The sequence below is a fragment of the Manduca sexta genome, chromosome 19, assembly GCF_014839805.1.
Source record: "Manduca sexta isolate Smith_Timp_Sample1 chromosome 19, JHU_Msex_v1.0, whole genome shotgun sequence".
Classification (NCBI taxonomy): Eukaryota; Metazoa; Arthropoda; class Insecta; order Lepidoptera; family Sphingidae; genus Manduca; species Manduca sexta.
Genome location: NC_051133.1, coordinates 335,315 through 348,166, shown reverse-complemented (window position 1 = coordinate 348,166; position 12,852 = coordinate 335,315). Strand labels below are relative to the sequence as shown.

General features: G+C 38.5%; 1 protein-coding gene across 1 annotated transcript; it reads left to right on the top strand.

The window, feature by feature from the left end:
- The first annotated feature begins 3,837 nt into the window (after positions 1–3,837).
- Positions 3,838–11,409, top strand: LOC115440486 (organic cation transporter protein). Its single transcript, XM_030164823.2, has 7 exons — positions 3,838–4,104; positions 5,380–5,605; positions 6,672–6,927; positions 7,195–7,517; positions 7,812–8,112; positions 9,831–10,012; positions 11,098–11,409. The coding sequence occupies exons 1-7, from the start codon at positions 3,899–3,901 to the stop codon at positions 11,257–11,259; spliced, it is 1,656 nt and encodes a 551-aa protein (XP_030020683.1). The 5' UTR covers positions 3,838–3,898; the 3' UTR covers positions 11,260–11,409.
- The last annotated feature ends 1,443 nt before the right edge of the window (positions 11,410–12,852 follow it).

Genomic DNA, 12,852 nt, shown 5'->3' with positions numbered 1-12,852 from the left:
TCTTTGCGATGAACTCTTTTTTCCAGAAGCCGCCGCACAGGAAATGGACCTGGCTGAGTCCTGACGGTTCTACGAGAAACGAGATAGATTTCATCTTGTCGACGAATAGACGGATGTTCAGTGATATCTCTGTGATCAACAGGGTGAAAACCGGCAGTGATCACCGAATGGTTAGAGGCTCATTGAATATCAACGTCCAATTAGAAAGGCGTCGCTTGATAAAGTCTACGCTCCGACCTACTCGCGTCCATGTCCAAAACCCCGAAAGCTTTCAACTTGAGCTGGCAAATCGCTTTGATTGCTTAAAAGAAAACCTTGCAGTGGACGAGCTAAACAGCGGTTTGGTAGAAGCTGTCCATACGGAGGGATCTAAGTATTTTAGACCTCGCCGTAGAGATAGACCACAAAAACTTTCGATCCACACTCTTGACCTCATGGCCGAACGTCGATCAATGGCGCTGCAGTCTTCCGATGACGCCGAAGCATATCGGCGGCTCAATAGACGGATCTGGAAGTCCTTGCGACACGATGTCCGTGCTCACAATACTGTGAGCATTAAAGAGACAATTGAGCGGAACGGAGGCTCCAAAGTGTTTGCAAGAGACTTGTCTATTGGGCAAAGCCAGTTGTCTAGGCTGAAGACGGACGGCGGCCGCATGGTATCGACGAGGGCAGAGGTATTAAGGGAGATCGAGAGGTTCTACGGACAGCTTTACACCTCGGTTGCCAAACCGACTGCTAGCTCGGCTGAAGACCCGAGAGCCGAGTTGATCCGACACTTTAGCGATGATATCCCGGACATCAGCCTGTGTGAGATTGAGATGGCCCTGAAGCAACTTAAGAACAACAAGGCGCCGGGTGAGGATGGAATCACTTCAGAGCTTCTGAAAGCGGGCGGAACGCCAATACTGAAAGTCCTTCAGACGCTCTTCAATTCCGTTCTCCTCGAGGGTTCAACGCCAGAGGCATGGAGCAGGAGCGTGGTGGTACTGTTCTTCAAAAAAGGTGATAACACTTTGCTGAAGAATTACAGGCCCATCTCGCTCCTGAGCCATATCTATAAGTTGTTTTCGAGGGTCATCACAAATCGTCTCGAACACAGGTTTGATGACTTCCAGCCACCCGAACAAGCCGGTTTCCGAAAAGGCTTTAGTACTATAGACCACATTCATACGCTTGGCAAGTCATACAAAAAACCGAGGAGTATAACTTGCCGCTTTGCTTAGCGTTTGTGGACTATGAGAAAGCCTTTGATTCGATCGAGACCTGGGCTGTGCTACAGTCTCTCCAGCGGTGCCACATTGACTATCGGTACATCGAAGTGTTGAGATGTATATACAATAACGCCACCATGTCGGTCCGAGTACAATATCAGAGCACGAAGGCTATTCCACTACAGAGAGGCGTGAGACAGGGAGATGTTATATCTCCGAAACTGGTCACTGCCGCGCTGGAAAACGCCTTCAAACTCTTTCAGTGGAAAGGATTCGGCATCAACATCAACGGCGAGTATATCACTCACCTTCGATTTGCCGACGATATTGTAGTCTTGGCAGAATCGCTGGAAGACCTTAGCACTATGCTCGAAGACCTTAATCGAGTCTCCCAACAGGTGGGTCTTAAAATGAACATGGACAAAACGAAGATCATGTCGAATGTCCATGTTGTGCCCACCACATCGAAGTTGGGGCTCGACTCTCGAAGTTGTAGACGAATATGTCTATTTAGGACAAGTGGTCCGGCTAGGCAGGTCCAACTTCGAGAGAGAGGTCAATCGTCGAATCCAACTCGGTTGGGCAGCGTTCGGGAAACTTCGCAACGTCTTCTCGTCCAAAATACCTCAGTGCCTTAAATCGAAAGTCTTCAATAGTTGCGTGTTACCAGTGATAACATACGGCACCGAGACGTGGCCTCTCACTGTGGGCCTTATTAGGAGGCTCAAGGTCACTCAACGAGCTATGGAGAGGGCTATGCTCGGTATTTCCCAACGAGATCGAATCAGAAATGAGGAGATCCGTAGGAGAACAAAGGTTACCGACATAGCCCATAGGATTAGCAAGTTGAAGTGGCAGTGGGCTGGACACATAGCTCGAAGAACCGATGACCGTTGGGGTCGAAAGGTTCTAGAGTGGAGAGCCACGTACAGGCAAACGAAAGGTCGGACGCCCGCCTACAAGGTGGACGGACGACCTGGCTAGGGTCGCAGGAAGTCGCTGGATGCAGGCCGCTTCCAACAGGTCGACGTGGAGATCCTTGGGGGAGGCCTATGTTCAGCAGTGGACTTCCTGTGGCTGATATGATGATGGTGATGATGATACTTTTTGCGTTCGTTTTGGTATACCTACGGAATGGTCCCATTTTAATTTCATTGCTATAGGACCTTGAACTACAAAGATGTCAAATCAGTTAGGATTGTGATGTTTTTTTTGTGTTAGATTCAATATAGTTTTAAATTACTGGTTTATATTAGTGTTGTTTGACCTTGAACTTCGAAAATACACCCGAAAATTTCTCAAAATAAGTAGAATGAGTATGATTCTTTTGTATTTGGTTCCATTAGATATGTTTAGTAATGAACAAAAAAGCGAAAAATAAAACTTTTTACATTTCATAACGGTGTCGCCAACTCTCCCATAATAATATTTATTATGACTTTTATGATTGCAATATTTTTGCAAAATTAGTAATTATACTATCATTATCTATATTACTATTATATAATAACGATATCGACCCATCTCTTATCGAACTGAACTAGGATGCTCCGTGGTCACGCCAGGCGATCCACAGCTACAATTAGCTATGATGTAATTACCTTTATGGACGAATGTTTATTAACTTAAGCCGCTCTCGTAAATTAAGCACAGTGAGTATACGATTAGAATTTTTTTTTTGTTACTCTAATCATAAAAGTAATTGATAATTCATGTGTCATATGTTTCTATATATACTTATAAAGAACATCCGACGTAAAAAAATGATACCTAACATGATATTAACTGCTAAATATATCCGGTTAGAGGTTCATGGAAATGAAAGTATTATAGTAAGACAAAATATAATCCACGCAGCATACACGTACAGCCACCACCCAACTTACACGGTTAGAGACTAACAAATGAAGTCAACTTAGGCTAAGTATAATATGTTCAAATCATAAAAATATCTACTTAGTAATACATCCGTTTTACATATCGCACATCGGCAAAAAGAGACAGAAAACAAAAACGGCGTTGTTAGATACTATCACCGTCAAATCTAAACGACAAGCAATAGTTCCCTGTGTTATCTGGGTATGTAAAATATTGCCTTTTTGGGTAATTTTTTGTTGGTGCGCTCTATGATGATCACAAAAAATTCAATTTTGGTAAAAGAACTAATAAAATTTTTGTTTTGCCACAATGTCGCGTAACACGTTTCTAAATAAGACTTCGTTTTATAACTCGTTGAGCCAATCTCAGGTTGGTTGGAAGTACAAAACGGGTTCTTAATTCTTGAAAATATAGGTAGAGATACATCCCGTGTACCCACGGACCGTCCAGCGTATTTACATGCCATGATATAGGGAACAAAATCGAAAGACTTATTGAGGTCAAAATCGAACTATGTATTATTTTTTCAGTATACGCAGCATTGATATAAAACCAATCAGTTGATATAAGTATCGAAGTCATAAACATATAATTGCAACTCCAAGTACATATTATGTCCGCTAGGGTATAAAACATAAATCAAAGGCATTTTCAGTCACGTGCGATTCTACCCTAAGATCTTATCATAAAAAAAATAATCTGCCACAATAATGTGAGATAATAGGATCCTCAATCGTCAATATTTTAAATAGAGTTCACTTGCGTTTGGCTCGCGGCGAGGGTGGCCGCCTGTGCATTTAATAAAAATGGGTGATCGTAACAATGCGGAGGCTCCGAGGATCAGCTCGGCGAGTCGAAAGGACAAGCCCATTGACCTGGACTATCTGCTCATCAACGAGCTGGGACAATTCGGCAAGTTCCAGCTGTTGAACCTGCTGCTGGTCTCCGTCCCCATCATCATGTCCGCCTTCTTCAGCGAGTACATATTCTCTGCCGCCGCTATTCCTCACAGGTGGGTATTTTGCTCTCATGTTCTTCTTTTCTTCTGTCTTCTTTTCTTTCATCCATTCATTACTCATGTCCTAAATTACCGGTGTAATATGCTTTTACATCTGAGAATATCTAATTTTTACAACGAGCCTAGTAGATGATTAAATTCTGACCAAATTCTTAGTCTCAGTCGACTTCTAGAACTTTTGATCCACTTGACTTTATATCACAAGAAAATAATATAATTTTTAAGTTTAGAACATTATCAGTACAATAAGATCATTTGTCAATTGTTTCAGCACTGAGACAAAATGTTTATTTGATTCGCAAATAGAAAGTTTGTCGTAGTTTATTATAACACGACATGGCACGTGAACAATGTAAAGCGCAGTTAGAATAATATATGTGTGTGCCGGGCGCATGTTTAATTATCATAGTAATTTTATAACACTAATAGAAATGAACATGTTTTTGTCTATAAATTGAAACACAATTATGATTAAATGGAAAATGAATTACGCAAATGATAAATGTGCATAGTCATTATTTACAATCACTTTTTGGTATAATAACAAACAGTTTTAGTTTGGTTTCTGATTTGGGAGTCTAATTCGGTATCTCTAATGCTAACTATATGAGAAAATATGCCCATATTTAAATCTATATTAATCAAGTCGGCGTAAGAAAGCGGTTTAAACAAATCATAGTAAAAAAAATATACTTGCTTGTATGTATTAGTTTATATAAAATCATAATATGATAAGAGTAAGGAAGAACTATCGCAGACTAGCCAATACTGAGGACACAGGCAATGACGACCCGAGTAGGACGTAGGTAAGAAAGGTAGAAAAATAAAAACAAATGATATTAAAGTTAGCGTGGGTCGTGGCTGGTACACAAATCTGATACGACAGTGTGCATTATTATTGATATCATTAAGCCAAATGATATTGTTGATTGGTTTTTTATCGCTCGAAAATATTTCAGAAGGTTCTTATTTGATTTCGTTTAAAGGTTTTTTTTATATTAGATAATTTAAGACTAACTTTCTACTTACGTGAAGAGTTATTCTCTTTATTAAAAAAACCCACTGTATACTTTTCTGGGATAAAAGAAACATTAATCTAAGAAATATTGTATCTTAGTGCCATATTTCATCCATATCCATCCAATAGATTATGTGCGAATAGTTAACGAACATCCTATACACAAACAATTTATAGTACTATATATAAAATAATGTACTTTATAGCACTAATAATTTCCTTACCCTAGTTTTGTTTTCTTCTCTTTCTAGATGCCAAGTCCCCGAATGTGGTGAAACAGAACGGAGCTCTCCATTCGAGCCGGAGTGGATTCTGAACGCGATCCCTCAGACTGATTCCGGGTTCGCTAGCTGCGAGCGGTTCAACCCTATAGCGGTAAATGGGTCTCTGGATTACTGTCCTGCTAACTTGTTTCAAGAAGACACAATACCCTGTAACGGTTTCGTCTACGCTAGGGATAACTCCGTTGTATATGATGTGAGTATTCAGATTTACTAACAAGATATGACTAGACGTCAGTTTTTTCTAGTCGAGCTGGCCTTTGTATGCTGCCACCTCAGATATATTTGTTTAAACGCGGCCACACGTGTTGCAGTGAAAGGTTGATACTCAGACAGATAAATAGCAGTTAATAGCCTCTAAATGCATTCTAAATGGAAATGAATACGCGGCTTTACTCCACCTAGCCTAACTGGCAGCACTATTCCTAGTGAAATTTAGGAAACAAGCGGCATTCAATTAACAATAATTATAATAAACATATTGTACATCTGAGATAATCTACGCAGATATATTTTAATTAATTATTTCCGTCGATGGCCCAATAAGCGGTTATCAGCCACGGATTGTAATACACCCAATATGAACGCATTTGTTCAAGCCTAATGCAATGATTTGTAGATATTACTTCTGGCCGATGTCACAGACCGCTATACTTAACAAGCACAAATATAAAATTATCTTAATTAGGTTGGCTGCTGCCTTACGCTAAAAAGCTAAAAAGTTTCTTTGATTTTCGAAACTAATTAGTCCTTGATAGCTGCTATGCGCTACTTGTGGCGAACGATAATGAATATCCAAATATATAATCTCATAATCTGATTAATACGTTTTATCGAGAACTGCAGTATTATTTACATGGATTTTAAGTAATAAAACTGTATTCTTAAGCCAGTTATGTAAATTATTTCGATAGAAGCCAATTGACACGTGCAGGTCATCCGTATGCCTTTAAACAACAAAACACAAAAATATAAAACATGTTATAATAAACAGAATAAAATTATTAGCAAGGACAAACAAATAATATTATGATTAGGACTGAAATACGCTTCTCATCCTAAACCATCTCTCATTTAATTTCATAGTAACCAGTAACTCGGAACTTAAACATGTGTCCGCACTGCGCAAAATAAGAATGAGTATTACATCGAGATGTGAGTGATCTGCCGCTTCCTCGATCCGGCTTTGACATAGTCCGTGAGCAGACTGTACATTATTCCTTTGTTAGTCAAAATACTCATTCATACGTTACCGTTTACAGTTTGATCTTGGTTGTCAAGAATGGATGCGAGCCTTAGCCGGTACCCTCAGCAGCGTCGGTACTTTGCTGGTGCTGCCCATCATCGGATACATCTCAGACAGGTTCGGTCGTCGTATTGCCCTGGTCATCAGCGTCTTCAATCTTTCGCTATTCGGTCTCATCAGGGCCTTCTCCGTCAACTACGCCATGTACCTTGCGCTGCAAATCATCCAGACTACTTTAGGAGCTGGAATATTCAGCTCAGCTTACATTTTTGGTATGTATTTATTATTTTTATTTATATTGGTTTTAAAAAAATATATTTTTACTAAGAATGTTAATGAAAATCTAAAATCGCCGCAGTATAGTATTTGCAAGATAGACAGCTTGGCGGCATAGCACTGACAGCACAAAACGTAGCATCAAACATTTTATCACACCATGAATGTGATCCAAAAACATCAGGCGCTTCTGATGTCATGCTTAAATCATGTTCCTGCGTTATATTTTTAAATATACTTTTTAAACTGTAATTCAATTTCAGCAACTGAATTCGTGGGTCCGAAATACCGTGTGTTCACAAGTGCCACCTGCTCGTCCATGTTTGCCGTGGGTCAAGTTGTTCTTGGCTGCATCGCCTGGCTGGTGCAGCCTTGGCGGTACATGATCATGACCCTTCACATTCCTTGCTTCACCATCATCATCTACTACTGGATTCTGTCAGAAAGCGTCAGGTGGCTACTCTCCAAACAAAAGTTTGATGAGGCGCGGGTTGTTTTAGAGAAGGCTTCAAGGGTCAATAAAAAGGAAATTAGTGAGAAGACTATGCAGGCATTGTTGACTCCTCCTAATGCTCCCGTGAATAAGGTATGGGATTTAAATTTTTTTCTAAGTCAGTAGATTTTGATTTGAAAAATGCTCATTTTTTATTGATTTAAGTGTTTAACATGCTGGTAAAATATATGCCAGATACAATACGGGAGACGGTGCTCAGCACCAAATTAATTGTGATGAACTCTTCTCTATTTTTTATACTTTAATCAGAAAATGAATGACTGAATGTAAAAGCATAGTTCTTTGCTTGTTCTACGTTCTCTAGCCATGGTCTGATAGTTAATAGAAATATTAACTGTCAACAATCAAGGTCTTGATTTCTCACAGGTGCAACCTAACGGTCCCGGACTTATCGCCTCAATCGTGAAGTCTCCCGTCCTGCTCCGGCGCGTGTGCACGACACCCATCTGGTGGATCACAACCACGTTCGTGTACTACGGACTGTCTATCAACTCCACCAGCCTGTCGGACACCATGTACCTTAACTACATCCTCACGTGCGCCATCGAGATCCCTGGCTTCTACACCGCCGTGCTCATCTTGGACAGGATCGGCAGGAAGCCCACTCTTTCTGGAGGATTCTTATTCAGTGCTGCTTGTAACATTGCCTTCGCTTTCATTCCTGACGGTGAGTTAGATATTATTTTACTTTACATTGTAAATAATTATGTAAAGTATTAAAACGTTTTTATTTAAGATATACTGTAGCATGTCACGTGTAGTACGATAAAATTATATTTTAGTGTCGTAATTTGTCACTAAGAATTCGATAGGGGGTTAAGCTAAGTAGATATAGATTAAATATATTTAATCTATATCTACTTAGCTTACGGTAGTACGTGGTGGTCTTATTTGGAAATTTTCTGCTTTCCTAAAAATAGTAACATTGCATTAAAGCAAATTGCTGTAGGTGTAGGGAGTTTTATTATGGTAATTGGATTAAATGGTAGTCCGAGGCGGTGTAACTTCTGTTTGTGGTCGTAGGGCTAACCACCGGGCGGATAAATTTTAAACTTGTATGAAAATAAAAAAGTCCTTCGTCACCTTTACCTCGACATAAATGAGGAAGGCTACTCACCACTGCAAGAAAAACAAAGATATCTGGGCCATAAAAGGTACAACAACCGCACACGCCATTTCTATTGACGCCAATTAATCTTATCAAATATTTTATCGCAGGATATTATTTTCGTTTATTGATTTATTGCACTGAACGCGTCTTATATCCAGTAATCGCCGCGTAGTATAAATCGGATAGAGGCGATTATAATTGACGAAGGTGGACTTGAGGATAAATTAGGATTTATAATCGATACATTCCTTATAAACTATAAAATAAAATTGAAGGTTTAAAATCGAGATTTTCCTTATTTTATTGAATAATAAGCAAGACGCTCACTAACGTTTGCTCACAAACATTGCCCGGGTATTTAATTATAATGTATTAGGTCCATATGAGACTTTCATATTAAGTCTAATAATTACATTGTATGAGCTCCACTTTAAATTAAGTGCTTCCAAATACTACTTGGCAACAGAATAAGAAATTTGATAGCAATTACATATAGGGCATATAAGGTAACTAGATAAAAAGGAGTAACTAAGACTTCGACTAATTACACAGTTCTCTGCCACTATAAAGTCAGTATTAATACTTAGATGGTAATTTTTGTATCTAGAACACATATTATCGATTATCTCGTAATCTTTTAAATGACTAAAATCGCTATGCTAATTAAAAAAACCTGACATTTACCTCGATGATCGCGTTATATAACTTTCGCCTGATAATAAAATCTATAAAACAAGGACATCATGTTCGCTGAGAGGTAACTTTGACTAATTTTCTACTTACCATTATTATTCTATAAAGAAATAATATATTATAAACAAAAACTAACATCTTTAACAATCGATACTGTTATTAATCTTATCCTATTGTATAATGAAAAGGATTCCACGCAGAGATAAATATTGAAGTGTTGCACAAATATTTATTTTAGCTTTTGAGTTTATCATAGAATAGCTCCTATTATTAAGACTGACATTAATGTGCCCTAGGAATAGATTAAATGTACTATGTAGTGTTGAACACAAATCATGAACTATATGGTTGTCTTAGTACCTACGTTTTTAGATACTCATCATACTATAAAAAATATTTTTTTCTTTTTTTCTCTCATATATAATATGTGACTTATACATTGTAATATATATACGTCATTAGACGTCATGCAAATGCTATCAACTTTTGCATCAGACACGTTCAAATTAATTAAACGATCCAGTTAAAAACTGTCAAGTAATTTCGTGATAAACCTATTCTAATTTTGCCATTCCATACAGACATGACGGTGCTGCGCCTGGTGCTGTTCCTGTTGGGCAAGTTCGGTATCGCGGTGGTGTTCACCTCCTTGTACCTGTTTACTTCCGAGCTCTACCCTACCGAGTACCGCCACAGTCTGCTCGCCTTCTCCTCCATGGTTGGGCGTATCGGCTCCATCACTGCGCCACTTACGCCTGTCCTGGTAAGTTTGGTTTATTACCTTAGGAATTAGTATTATTTTTGCCTGTATTTAAAAGGGCTTTAGGGGAAAAGAATACAGTGATAAAATAAATGGTATGCTTGATGGTGAACTTGTTTCTAAAGATCAGCAGTGCTGTCAATAGGCTAATAAATGAAAATTCTTCGTGGTCACTGATCCTGACGCTGATATTTTGGTTTATAATTTTTGGGTCAGTTTCAAATGTGGAGGCTAGTTATTAGCAGTTTGATGAAGCATTAATGTTACCTAACTAAATGTTATTAGTCTGTAAAGCTTCCTACAAAATAATAAACAAAATAAATTGTCCAATGATCACGTTGAAGGTTCAAAGCATGAACTGTGTGAAGTGCCATTTAGTACTCAAAAGTGATTTCAGTTCTGGTTCAGTCATTACTATTATTTATAGATAGGCATCATCCTTTAAAAGTCGTTTTACATGCCCATTTTAAGCACTTATATAAATCTGCAGTAATCGCAGCTCAAAATCTTGTAACTGCGTATACATGTCTTCAACAGATACTCGAAGTGGACAGCACTGTTTCCCTGTCTTACTTCATCTTCTTTTTTTTTTCAAATTTTTATTTATTCTAACGCCTACTTACGTCGCCTTTGAAAGGTTAAAATCTAGGGAGATGTTACTTATTAGTATATAAGCAGACACCTGCGACTGTATTGCGCCTGAAAAAATTATAAAGTCATGTTGTATGCGTAAGTAGTTAGTAGTTGTGTTAAATCTTGAAACGGTATATTTGGTTAGGAAGTTGGTGATGTGTTACGCCTGTGCTTGGAAAGTACGTGAAGCGGAATCACATTATATCACCTGTAAAGTCTAATCACTTCAGTATAGCCAGAGATTACTGACTATACTTAAATACTTTACTAACTTCAGTAATCATTGTAATCTTTTTTTTACCTATTTATAAAAACAATGTAACTTTTTTAAAGAGTTTAAAGATTTATCAACCAGCATGTTATAATAAACATTCTTATAACATTCATAGTTATAACTGACATAAAAATCATCACGTCAATTATGACCATCTTCAAGGATCTGTTTTTAATTCTAGATGGAGTATTGGTCTGGCATTCCCTCAGTAATGTTCGGCGCCATGGGCGTCCTGTCCGGCGTCCTTGTCCTAACGCAGCCGGAGACCCTCGGCACCAAAATGCCTGACACGTTGGCCGAAGCGGAGATGATTGGCAAGCCAGAGTCCAAGCTTCAGCGGTAGCATTCCACGGCGATACGCGCGCTCTCTAGTACATTAACAATAGATTATAACACTATTTATAACTAATTAATAAAATACATGGGATAATATTTTAAAATATATTTGTGGTGCAATAAACAATATATACCACATATTAATGTAGCTTCTTTAGAGAGGAATGCAGTTAGTGCTCTGTTTATGTATGAAATTAGGTAATATACACACACAAACATGCATTTAATCCCCAAAAGTCACGTTCCGCTGTGCGAACTTCGTCCCATGACGTGACAGGGGACGAAACTATCGCCATATCAGGCACAAATTCCAGAAATACCGAATATGAGCGTACGCATTTTAGGGAGTAAATACGTGAATGACTAAAATAAAGATAAACACGCTTCGAAAGCACGTCAATGGTCAAATATGCAAAATTTTCTGGCAAATCACAACAGATAATAACTGATTAGATACGCGATGACAAAATACATATACTATTATACTTATTGTTTATCTACATTAAAAATATTTAAGAAGTGGATGTAATAACCTTAAATTTGAGGTTTTGTTTTTAAATACATGGTTTTATATTATCAATGAAAGAAGTTATACAAAAAATCATAAATGTATGAAGTTCTTCAGATGATATCAGCTGCTGATATTGGCGCCCACGGTGTAATCCTGACGATGATATTCTCTTATTTATTAAAAGTTGCTACGTTACTGCTGTAGAAGAAAAGAAAAACATTGTTTCTTCTACAGCAGTAACAATCTAGAAATACAAAAAAATGTTTAATTATAACCGAGCTATACAACGTTAAATAGAAGTCTATTTTATTCTTCTGCCACTGTGGTCGCATGAATAGGTACTCTATTCTGTAACACAACTCTATGAAACTTAAGGTAGCTGAAGTTTCTGTAATAACTGCAAACTTATTTGTCAGCGCGTAATTTACATTACGCACAAAGTCTACGCACATTAAATTAATTTCTCTTAAGTGGTAAGTATAAGGTATTTCTGCACCTTGGGTAGTGTTGGGGTGCCGTGAGACCTTCCAGTACTCTAGGCTGCTGGGCGCGTAACAAAGTTGAGAAACTCAACCGCCGGTACCCAGCCCGTTGTATCTTCTCACGTTGCTGTGATGCCTTAAAGGCGTGTAACTGTAGGTATGTAGGGTGTGCGGTGTGTTGTATACTTAACACCTGAACAGCGGCAGGTGAAGCAGGAGTGTAGTGTAAGGAAACGGCAAATAAGAAACAGTATATAAGAAACAATAAGTGCCGTGCCAAATGCCGACCTATAGGCCCTATGCCACCCCGGCCTCTTTACTCTTCTCAGGGTGTCTTTCGTCTTCAGGAGTTTTCCGTCTTGAGGAGTCTTCAGTCTTGAGGAATTTCCAATCTTGAGTTTTCTTGCATCTTGAGTTCTTGAGCCCCATACATCTTCGTCGTACGCATTAGTTTACCTGGGTCGCGGCTATACCGTAAAGAGAGCCGCGACCGATTGACCCAATTTCTACGTTAATTGTCCTATGGCATTTGGAAATTTTGGCAATTATTTATTTCACCATAAAACACACAGGTACATGTTATATATCAAATTAAAGGTGCTAATGA

Coding starts and splice junctions, on each gene's coding strand:
- LOC115440486 (XM_030164823.2), top strand. CDS start 3,899: ATGGGTGATCGTAACAATGCGGAGGCTCCGAGGATCAGCTCGGCGAGT. Junction 4,105..5,379: donor GCCGCCGCTATTCCTCACAG/GTGGGTATTTTG, acceptor TTCTCTTTCTAG/ATGCCAAGTCCCCGAATGTG. Junction 8,113..9,830: donor CTTCGCTTTCATTCCTGACG/GTGAGTTAGATA, acceptor CATTCCATACAG/ACATGACGGTGCTGCGCCTG.